Source organism: Pelodiscus sinensis, chromosome 32, assembly GCF_052426305.1.
Source record: "Pelodiscus sinensis isolate ZL-2025 chromosome 32, ASM5242630v1, whole genome shotgun sequence".
Lineage (NCBI taxonomy): Eukaryota > Metazoa > Chordata > Testudines > Trionychidae > Pelodiscus > Pelodiscus sinensis.
Window position 1 is genome coordinate 13314854 of NC_143083.1, and position 10837 is coordinate 13325690.

A 10837-nucleotide genomic window follows, 5' to 3' on the forward strand; every position below is an offset into this window, starting at 1 on the left:
CCAGCCAGTTAAAGCCACCTTAGTGAGCTTTATCTTATACTGCACCGGTCTGACCTTTTAACGGCAACAAAATAGTAAAGGCAATTCGTACAGGCAGCTTTATGAAGAAAGTTCATTTACTAAACAGTTTCCGTAGAGCTCTGACTTCTGGAGACAGCAGTTCTAGGGGCAGTTAAACTAAAAAACTGTTTCCAGATTTTTACATCCACCTAACCCAGTGCACAAGGCCCCCTGAATTGTGCGACATGGGTCGACAGAACTGGACAGGGGAAGGCTCATTTATTACACCGTCGCTTCAATTTCTGCTGGCTCTTCTTCCTCCAGCAGGCTGTAGGAGGCATGGGTCTGGAAGGGCCTCTGCAGGGGATGGGCCAGGAGCTTAGCCATGCAGTTGTGCAGCTCTACGGCAGGGCCTGTCACAGACACTTCATATTTGTAGTTGGTGCCTTTGGTGTCCAGGTTGCTGAAAAACGTGTACATCTCCTGGAACGGGACAGAGCAGCTCTGTTACAATCAGGCATTGTGTACAAAACAAGGGCTGGCTACAGCACACCCGGGGGGTTGGGAGACCTGGATTTTATTCCTAGTGCTGACACTGGCTCGCTGTGGGACGCTGAACTAGTCACTCCATTCCAGGCCTCGGTTGCCTTATTGGTGAAACAGGCAGTAATGTTGTCTGACCTCCATGCTAATGAATTCCATCGCATGGCATCCTGAACTCATTAGCACCTGGGATGTGATCCGCAGGCAGGCAGCACGAGAAATGTACAAACCGATCACGAGCCGATGCCAACACTAGATCAGTAAGAATGGTGCTCATCAAGGCTGATAGGAACTGACACGTAATCCTGTTGGGCCTAGATATTATGCACAATAGTGCACAGAGCATTGTAATGCCCAGGGCCACAACAGGAATTGAGATGTTAATAAGAAGGGCCTGGCCAAATTCACAGCCGTGAAAAACTTGTCACGTGCCGTGAAACCTGCCCCCTCTTCCCTTGGGGTGTGTCTAAACTACATGGCTCCGTCGATGGAGCCATGTAGATGAGGCTGATCGGCAGAGGGAAATGAAGCCGCGATTTAAATAATCGCGGCTTCATTTAAATTTAAATGGCTGCCCCGCTGAGCCGACAAACAGCTGATCAGCTGTTTGTCGGCTCAGGGCGCTAGTCTGGACGCTCCCGCGCCGACCTGAAAGTCCTTTATCGACCTCCCCGTTATGCCTCATAGGATGAGGTTTACTGGGGAGGTCGATAAAGGGCTTTCATGTTGGCAGGGGAGCGTCCAGACTAGCGCGCTGAGCCGACACACAGCTGATCAGCTGTGTGTCGGCTCAGCGCGGCAGCCATTTAAATTTAAATGAAGCCGCGATTATTTAAATCGCAGCTTCATTTCCCTTTGCAGAACAAACAAATCTACATGGCTCCGTCGACGGAGCCATGTAGTTTAGACGTACCCCTAGTGAAATATTGCCTTGTGTGCTTTTACCCTAGACTATACCAATTTCACCATTTCTTAAAGTGGGGGCCCAAACCCAAAGGGAATTTGCAGAAGGGTCGCAAGGTTATTGGGCGGGGGGGGTCGTGGTATCACCCCCTTTACTTCTGTGCTGCTTTGAGAACTGGGCAGCTGGAGAGCGGTGGTGACTGGCAGAGTGCCCAGCTCTGAAGGGTAGCAATACCACACCCTGCCACCCCGATTTGTGCACGGCTGCCTTCGGAGCTGGGGGGCTGGAGAGCGGCATCTACTGACCGAGGACCCTGCTCGGCAGGCAGCAGTGCAGAAGTGAGGGTGGTGTTGCCATACCACGCATCCTTACCTCTGCTGGTGGCAGCTCACAGCTGCCTTCAGAGCTGGTATCCCAGCCAGCAGCCGCTGCTGCCCAGCTCTGAACGTTGTGCCACCAGTAGCAGCACAGAAAGGTAGCAGTGCAGACCACAACCCTCCACCCCCTCATAACAAACACACCACCCCTCCCCCCACAACGCCTCTTTGGGTCAGGACCCTACAATTACACCACCGTGACACTGCAGATTTAAATGGCTGAAATCGTGACATTTATTATTTTTAAATGCCTACAGTCATAACATTCACAGAAATGGACCATGCATTTGGTAGGGCCCTAATAAAGCATTGGACTTGATAATATGGTTCAGCTACTGCAGTCCTGTTCTGGGGGATTATTAAAATCCTGGGGATTATTCAAAAAAAGAGCTAGATAGATTCATGGAGGTTAGGTCCAATCAATGGCTCTTAGCCAGGATGGGTAGGAACGGTGTCCCTGGCCTGTTTGTCATAGGCTGGAAATGGACGACAGGAGAGGGATCATGTTCTGTTCCCTTTCTCTGGGGTATCTGGCATTGGCTACTGTGGGCAGACAGGACACTGGGCTAGATGGGCCTTTGGTCTGACCCCGTCTGGCCGTTCTGATGTTCTAAAGCAGAGTGGGTCTAGATGAGAGCTGGATAATAAATGGCCCGGAGGCAGTTCCCTGGGGTTTGCCCCTGAAGGCCACTGGTACTTTTATTTACCTGCACATCCGCAGGTACAGCTCCTTGCAGCTCTCATTGGCTGCGGATTTCCGTTCCTGGCCAATGGGAGTTGCGAGAAGCGGCATGGACCGGGAAGCGTTTCCCGCAGTTCTCATTGGTCAGAACTGGTGAGCCGCGGCCAATGGGAGCTGCAAGATGATGTAGCCGCAGACGCGCAGGTAAATAAAGTGCCGGTGACTCACCGGGGGTTAATCCTGGTGAACTGCCCCGGCTTAGTGCCCACCCCATCTTCTAGAGAGACACCCAAATACCTCTCTGTCCTCTGTTGATGTCCTAAGCTCAACCACTCCCCAGAAAAAGAAGATAGCCATCTCTGGGCCATGCATTAAGAACAAAGCCAGGGTGCCCGCTGTGACGGCGCATTGGGGTCCCCGCCTCCTGCACCCCCGGAATGGCATGAACAGACTCCACCAGCCAGTAGAATAGAGGGGGTTTATTGCTTCTCCAGGACACAGCACAGCACAGATGTCATCAGGTTACAGGGCAGGCCTAGGATGCCTCAGCCCCCCTTGAGATGGGGAAGGGGGTCTCGGCTTCTAAACCCCCCAGCCTGTTGCTGAGGCTGCCTCCTCCATGCTCCCAGACAGAAACTAAACTAACTCTCCTCCAGCTCTGCCCCCCCAGCCAGGGGCGGTATTCCACCTTCCTTTGTTTCTCTCCATGGGGGGTAGCTGGTCAGACAGGTTTGGAGCCCCCTTTGCATAATGACCAGACAGCAGAGGTGGCCACAGCCCTAGCAAGGCCCCCCCACTACGTCACACCCGCCATCGGGCAGCCGGAGGAACATGCTAATGGGCCGACTGAAAGAATATCTCCACTCATTCTGGGAGAGAGAAATCGACGGTTCTTAACAGCTGAGGTGACATGCAAGGAATGGCCCAGAACAGGCAGGGATGGCAGAGCCTTGTTCGGGCCCAGAGCAACGTCTGACAGAGCAGGGAGGTTTCGGCTAAAAGAAGGCGGATCAGCTACGGATCCCGCCGGGCTCTCACCTTCCAGCTCGTCTCCTCCTCTTTGTCCTCGGCGCCGTTGTGGATATAAACCACGTCGAAGAAGAAATAAGGACACTGCAGCATTTTCTGTAGAGAAGGGGGGAAAAAAAGAAGGTTCCTTCTCATGGCAGAGTCCAGTGAGCAGACGCCACGGCAAAGCAGAGTCCCGGGGTAAACGGCGGCAGGGGAAAGGTGCCCAAACTGGAGGATGAGACCCTCAGGCATGGACCCACCCTGTTCTCACCCCCCTCTGGAGATGGGACCGTTGCCCACTCGGGAGGAGGTTGGTGTCCTTGGCCCACGTGAATCTTTGGTTTCGTGCCCGACTGCTGCTAGCCGCAGGAGTGGCTTTTGACAGGCAGGATCTTGACACCTGCAGGAGTGTGTGGCCTGATTCACAAAGGTTCTTGATGCCAGCGAGGGGGCACAGCCAACGGACCACCACTGAGCAGTAACCGGGAAGGCTGCTTTCTGCCCGGGGCACCACAGACAGCCCGACAAGTCGGCAAACCTGGAAGCACCCACCTTCATCTGCTCGGTCATGGAGAACTGAGGCTGGCAGGCCGGCCGGCTATACACCAGGATGGTCCTGATCACATAGGGAGGCGGGATCGTCTGGACGTTTTCCGTCACGGGCAGCTCGATCTTCTGCTGTCTGGGCCGTTGAAGAGAACGAAAGGTCAGACACGCCAGCAACGTCACTCATGACGTCGTGGGGCTGGGCGGTTCTATAAGCACGTACGCAGCTGGGAGCATGTTGGGGGGGGCAAATGGCTGCTGAATTTTGGCTCCAAAGGCAATAGCAGATCCCATGAAAACCACAGGGCGCCAATCCCCTGCTTTCAGGTTCTACAGAAAGAACGCGCAACATGCAATAAAAACAGCTGCAGGCAACGGGGCCAGCTGGCAGATCAGAGCTAAAGCTGCGTGGTCTGAGCGGTCCCCCACGTGGCAGATAAGGGGCTAGGATATTGGTTGCAGCCTGTGTGTTTTGGATTCCAGCAAGAGGAATTCTGAGCACGACCTGGAGAAAAAGCAGAGATCGTTTCTTGGGCACATAGCTCGCTGGAGAGGCAGACCTGGGGAATCTCTCCACAAGGAAGCCGCCTGCTGCTGTTGGTTTCCATTGGATTCTGGGAAACGGGACGCTGGAGTTTGGTTTAAATAAGCAGCGTTGTGCCAAGAACGAGACCCGCTTTGTAGAACTGATTTCTCATCCCCATGGAAGCAACCCTCGCTGGCCCCAGCTAACCCCCCCAGAAAGGGGCCATGGAAGCATAAAAGCAACATCTGCTCCTTCCACAGAGCAGCAAACTTACATGAGACTGAAGAGGCCTTCGAGGTCTAGGTTCCGAGAGATAAGGACTGGTCGTTACACATACGCGGCCCTTCTAGATGCTATTTGGGGTTTTCAGCTGGTGAGCTCGGGGGGGCGGGGGTCCCTTGGCCTGGCACTTCGTTTGTACAGCACCTAGCATCACGGAGCCCGAGCTGGGCAAGACCTCCTCCTCGCTCCATGGTACAGGTGGGGAACTGAGGCACAAAGCGAGGGAGAGACCTGCCCACGCAGCTACGGCAGAGTGGAGAACAGAGCCCCGATTTTCAGGGTCACACGACAGAGCACCCAGCACCGTCCTTCCTCACTGGTGCATCAGGGCCCGCCGTGGCAGTCCCAGCTCAAGGCAGACCCCCGCCAAACTCAGCAGAGTCCCCATGCCCCCAACGGGCTCATCCCTAAGCTGCCACAGCACCCCCCGTTGTGTGTAAAGTTACAGACTAACCCGCCTCCCCCGTGAGACTCGTTCAGTCCAGGCAGCACTCGTGGACGTGGAGCTCTGCTGCCATCATCTGGCGAGACAGCAGGTAACAGAGCTATCAAAGGATCCCCCAGATTAGCAGTGGGTCACTGCGGCCCATCGGGGTTTTGTGTGGCCCATGGGACATTTTACTTACTGTTCCCACACACAGAGTTGCCAGATTCCGCTGGTTTTTATCAGTGTCAGTTTTTTCCTACTGATGTTGCAAAATCGGGATGTTAAATGTCGGTTAACTGAATAGTCGATTAACCTCAGGAATTCTTATCGGTTACTTGATTCTCCGATTGGCCCCGGGGGCGGGGCAAGCAGTGCGTTCCGGCCCCGCCCCCGAGAAGCCCCTGCCACTCCGTGCTGCTGCCTCTTTATCAGAGGCAGCAGCGTGAGGTGCCAGGCAGGAGCTGGTCCAGGAGGGGAGCCAGTTTGAAAACAAGCTCCCCTTGCAGACTGGCTGGCTATCACCCCGTGCTGCTGCCTCTTATATAGAGGCAGCAGTGCAGAGTGGCAGCAGCCCCTGTCCGGGGGGCGGAGCGGGGAGATCAGAGCTCCTGGACACGGCACGAGCCAGAACTGAGCTGGGCTGCCTGCCCACCTGGCTCCTAATACACTTTAAAGGCAGAGCCGCAGCGGGGTTAGATCCCAGCCCTATTGCTGAGCCGGGCTGCTGGCCAGCCTGCTAAAAGATGTACTTGCAAGGGGGTGGGGTATGCGTGTAGGCTAAAGCATTAACCAATAAGCTTTTGCCTCTCGGTTCATCGACTGCACTATTACATCCCTACTGCAAAACTGACAGGCATGTAAAGGGCCTCCTCCCCACCGCCACGGAAGGATACTGAAAGACTTGCACACCACGGTTTCCAGGTCATACAGGCAGCTGCAGAGTTCTCGGGGGTCAGAGGTGAAACCGGAGAGCTAAGAGACAAGACAAAGGACGTTAATGGAAAGCAACAGTTTCTCTCTGGAATCACACCAGGAGGGAGAAATATTAGCGTGCAGGGCCTAGCACAACAGGATCCCCGCTGTCCCAAAGGATTGCCTTGGGTTGTTCCCGTGGATTTTCGATGACGAATAAAGAAGGCCTTTCAGGGGCAATGGGGGGAAGTTGAAATCCCTGTTTTCAATTCTCTCTGCAAGTTAGGAATTCGGGGCTCGTCTCCTGTTTCTCCTGGAAGCCCTCACTGGTGGGACTGGGGTCTCGCAAGCGCTGACCGCAGAAGCAGAAAACCCGACGCAAAGGCCGGGAGGTGTGGGGGGGGGAGCAGTACTCACCCAGGTGGCATCGTTGTTCACCACCAGCAGCGCGAACTCGTGGCATTTGTCGATCTTGTGCTTCGTCCTCACGAACATCTCGATCATCTTCTGGGAGATGTTCAGGGCGTTGGTTTTGGATCTATGGCGCAAGCGAGGGAGCAGGTGCTAGCTGAGGCCTTCCCATCTCTCTCCTCCCCCAGCATCCGTCTCCTTTGAACACTGACCTGACTCCTGGAACCCTCCATCACCCCTCCCGCCCCGGGGGCCTGGAACCCTCCATCACCCCTCCCACCCCGGGGGCCTGGAACCCTCCATCACCCCTCCCACCCCGGGGGCCTTGTCATCTAGAGAACTCCAAGTACTTGAAAAGAAGCAGGTCGGTCTCATTAGCCCCACTTCACAAATGGGGAAACTGAGGATCCACGAAGGGAAACGATTTCCCGAGTAGAAAAGGTGGGAACAGAACCCAGGTCTCCCGGCTCACAGGCCGGTGGCCTATCTGCTAGACTGGGATGGGAAAATACGGCCCCCGGGCCAGATCCAGCCCACAAAACATTCAAATCCAACCCACCATGGTATTCTGGGCCACCTATGTTCTATGGACCCTCGGGCAGACCCCTTAGCTACGGCGCCCCCAAGCGCCGCTTAAAGCAGACAGCTGCTGGGGCAAACGTGTGCATCTCTGCGCAGCGCACGCCCCTTAGAGGGGTGTCCCTGTGTGCTGGCCCCCTCCCCCAACACAATCCTTGCAGCTCCCATTGGCCGAAAACTGGGCAATGTGAGCTGTCTGGGTCACGTAGAGGACCATCCTCTCTCCAAGGCCAGCTGCTTTGAAAGGCATGTGTGGGCACAGCAGACAGAGAGCCTGCCCACCTCCAATAAGCGCCTCCCAGACAGAGCCTACACCTGGCATCCCTGTTTGGACCTCAACTCTCTGCCCCAGGCCAGACCCTCTGCACCTGCCCCTGGTCACTATTCCCTTCCAGATCCTGTACCCATTCCTACAGCCCTGCTCCTGGTCAGAATCCTCTCCTGCAGCCTGGTCCCATACCCAGAGCTGCCTCCTGTACTCAACTTCCACCCCAGAGCCCGCACCTCTTCCAATGTTCCCTCTACGAGTTCCATTTATGTGTGGAACAAATTGTGTTCTGTGCACCAAAGCATGTGCGGATGTGCACCACCAATAGAAACACACGCTGCCGGCTGTGGGCAGCGGTGGGTGCTCTTCCAACCAGCTGAGCAGCATCTGAATTTCTCCTGGGTGGCCACCCAAGCGCTCAGCTTAGAGGGAGCGCTGACCTCCTCCGTTAATATCCTAGGCCGTGTCTTCACTTGGGGTCACGATTGATCTTTTGGAGTTTGATTTAGCAGGTCTAGTAAAGACCCGCTAAATCAAATTCAAAGGATGCCCCCGCCGGCAGCTGGTACGCCTGCTCCTGCGAGGAGCAAGGGACGCCAATGGGAGTGTTTGCTCCTGTCGACCTCCCGCTGTGGGAACGGTGGGGAAATTCAAATTACATCGACTCCAGCTAGAAATTAAGGTAGCTAGAGCGGCGTATCTTAATTCGACCTTTCCCTTTAGTGTAGGCCTGGCCGCAGAAACGTGCGGCCCCTGACTACATCCCAAATTCTTGGAGTGGCCGCACCATCCAAAATTATCCCCCTCCCGCCGAGCGAGGCTGTACGGATGGCAATCGCAACGGGCTGACGGACAGACGGACGCCGCTCACCCGTTAAAGGACTCTAGTTTGGGCAGAGACATTTCCTCAGACAGGTCCAAGCAGATGATCTGCATGAAAGCAAAGGGCAGCGTTAGCATCTCAGATCGTCCCCGAACCCACTGACCACTAGCCCTCGCTGCCCTGAGCGGCCACGTACGCACACACACGGCCAAAGAGGGCTGCAGGGTTGGACCTCCCCCCAGCTAGCAGGGCTTTGGCGGAGAAGGCAGGAGACCCACCCTAGGGCCGGTGGGCTGGGGCGGGAGGCCGGCACTCACCACTTTCTCAGGACAGTTCACCCGGGGCGTCTTGACCTGGAACTCGGTGGGCTGCGCCGGGCCGGGCCAGTCTTTGCCGTTGGGCGCGGCCGTGCTCTGGGGGCTGTCATCGGCGCTGGCCGCCTCCCCCTCCCCCTCGCTGCGGTTCCCCACGCTGGCCTGCACGCTCAGGGCTCGGTCCTCGGCCCCCTCCGGGTTGGAGCGGGTTCTGGGCCGCTGCTCCGCGGCCTTCTCCTCCTCCTCCTCGGCGGCGCTGCCGGGCTCCGAGGTGTCCATCAAGGAGCTGCGCTCCACGGGCGACTCCAGCTTGGCTGCAGCGACGGGCTCCCTGGGTCAGGCAGAGGGAGACATGGGGCTGGGTGCAGGGCGCTGCACGGACAACGCCGCCTGGCAAAGCCCTCCGGGGGCCGGCCACCTTTCCCACCCCTCCCTCTGGCTCTGCGCTGGGGGGGATTGGGAGCTGGCTTCTGGCCAGGGGTCCCGGCCACCCGTCAGCCAGCCTGGCCCCCCCCAGCCCCCCATCACTGCTGCCCCACCTGGTGCCCTCCATCGACTCCCTCAACTCCACCCTCCCACCCTGCTGCCCCCTAGCCCATCACTGCCCTCCAACTACTCCCCCCATTACCTCCCCCGTCGCTGCTGGCCCCCCAGGCTCCTCCCCCCATCGCTGTTGGCCCCCCCAGACCCCTCCCCCCTCCCCCCCAGGCCCCTCCCCCCATCACTGCTGGCCCCCCCCCCTCCCCCATTGCTCCCCCCAGGCCCCTCCCCCATTGCTCCCTCCCCCATTGCTCCCTCCAGGCTCCTCCCCCCATCGCTGCTGGCCCCCCTCCCTCCCCCCATCGCTGTTGGCCCCCCCAGACCCCTCCCCCATTGCTGGCCCCCCCCCCATCGCTGCTGGCCCCCCACCCCTCCCCCATTGCTCCCTCCAGGCCCCTCCCCCATCGCTGCTGGCCCCCAGGTCCCTCCCCCCATCGCTGTTGGCCCCCCCAGACCCCTCCCCCATTGCTCCCTCCAGGCCCCTCCCCCCATCGCTGCTGGCCCCCCAGACCCCTCCCCCATTGCTCCCCCCAGGTCCCTCCCCCCATCGCTGCTGGCCCCCCAGGCTCCTCCCCCATTGCTCCCCCCAGCCCCTCCCCCCATCACTGCTGCCCCCCCCAGGTCCCTCCCCCATTGCTCCCCCCAGACTCCTCCCCCCATCGCCGCTGGCCCCCCCAGGCCGCCCGTCACCGCTCACCCCGGCCGGACAGTCCCTGTCGATCCGCAACCCGGAAGCGGCCCGGGCGCCGCCAGCGCGCGGACTGCTGGGAGTTGTAGTTCCCTGGGCGCCCCTCTCTGCCCCGCCCCCATCCACCTCGGGCTGGCCAGGCCCCGCCCTCCATGCCCCCGCCTGGGTTTGCATGCCCCTTTGCAGACCTGCCCATTCGGCCAAAGGTGCCCACACGGGAGCTATGGGGTGAGGCCACTAGCTGGTCCCTCTGCCAGCCCCAAGCAAACCCGGCCACCCTGGGCACTGACCGCCCCGTCTCGGAGCCGGGCCCTTGGAAACACGGCGGCAGGAAAGGAGGGCGTGAGGTCGGCTTCGCTCCGGCTGCGGGGGCGGCTGGATTTTTCACCCCTCCCCCCCCCCGGGTCGACGGAACTGACCGGGCCGTCGGCACCGGACTGGAAGTCTGTTGGCGTGGCCATGTCGGTCCGAGTGGGGGCAAACCCCAGTGTAGACGCGGCCGCGCCGATGGAACAGGGCTTCCGTCTGTGTCGCTAACGTGGCGCGGGGAGACGGGCGTCCGACGCCTGCAAAAACGCCTGCACCCCTCCGGCTCTGCCGGCGTCGGCTCCGTGGTGCCGACAAACCCTTGGCAGAGGCTCGGATGTGGCCGACCCTGCCCTAGAGCTAGAGCAGCGGTTTGCAAACTTTTGTTTCTCATCACCCAGCTGAAGAAAACCGTTGAGGCCGCGACCCGACATACTGTGACTAGCGTGGGCTGCGGGGTGTGGCTGAGGATGGGCTGCGGGGTGTAGGAGGGAGCTCCGGCTTTGGGGGGGCAGGGCTGGGGCAAGAGCAGCTGACCTCAAGCGGATCCCAGGCAGTGGTGTGCAGCGGGGGGCGGAGGGCTAAGGCAGTGTCCTGCCTCTCCTGGCCCCGCAGATCAGGCTGCGCCCCAGAAGCAGCCGGCAGCAGGTTCCCAGCCGATGGGTGTGTGGGGCTAGTGATCGGGGCAGGGCTAGGGC

The 10837-nt window shown here is 58.8% G+C and overlaps 1 protein-coding gene across 1 annotated transcript; it reads right to left on the reverse strand.

Moving 5' to 3' along the window:
* Positions 1-83: 83 nt before the first annotated feature.
* On the reverse strand, positions 84-9931 carry BABAM1 (BRISC and BRCA1 A complex member 1). The gene is made up of 9 exons (XM_075902778.2): positions 9843-9931; positions 8609-8936; positions 8340-8398; positions 6628-6748; positions 6192-6270; positions 4864-4888; positions 4070-4199; positions 3545-3631; positions 84-483 (listed from the first exon to the last, which is right to left on the reverse strand). The coding sequence occupies exons 2-9, from the start codon at positions 8882-8884 to the stop codon at positions 283-285; spliced, it is 978 nt and encodes a 325-aa protein (XP_075758893.1). The 5' UTR covers positions 8885-8936; positions 9843-9931; the 3' UTR covers positions 84-282.
* Between the last annotated feature and the right edge of the window lie 906 nt (positions 9932-10837).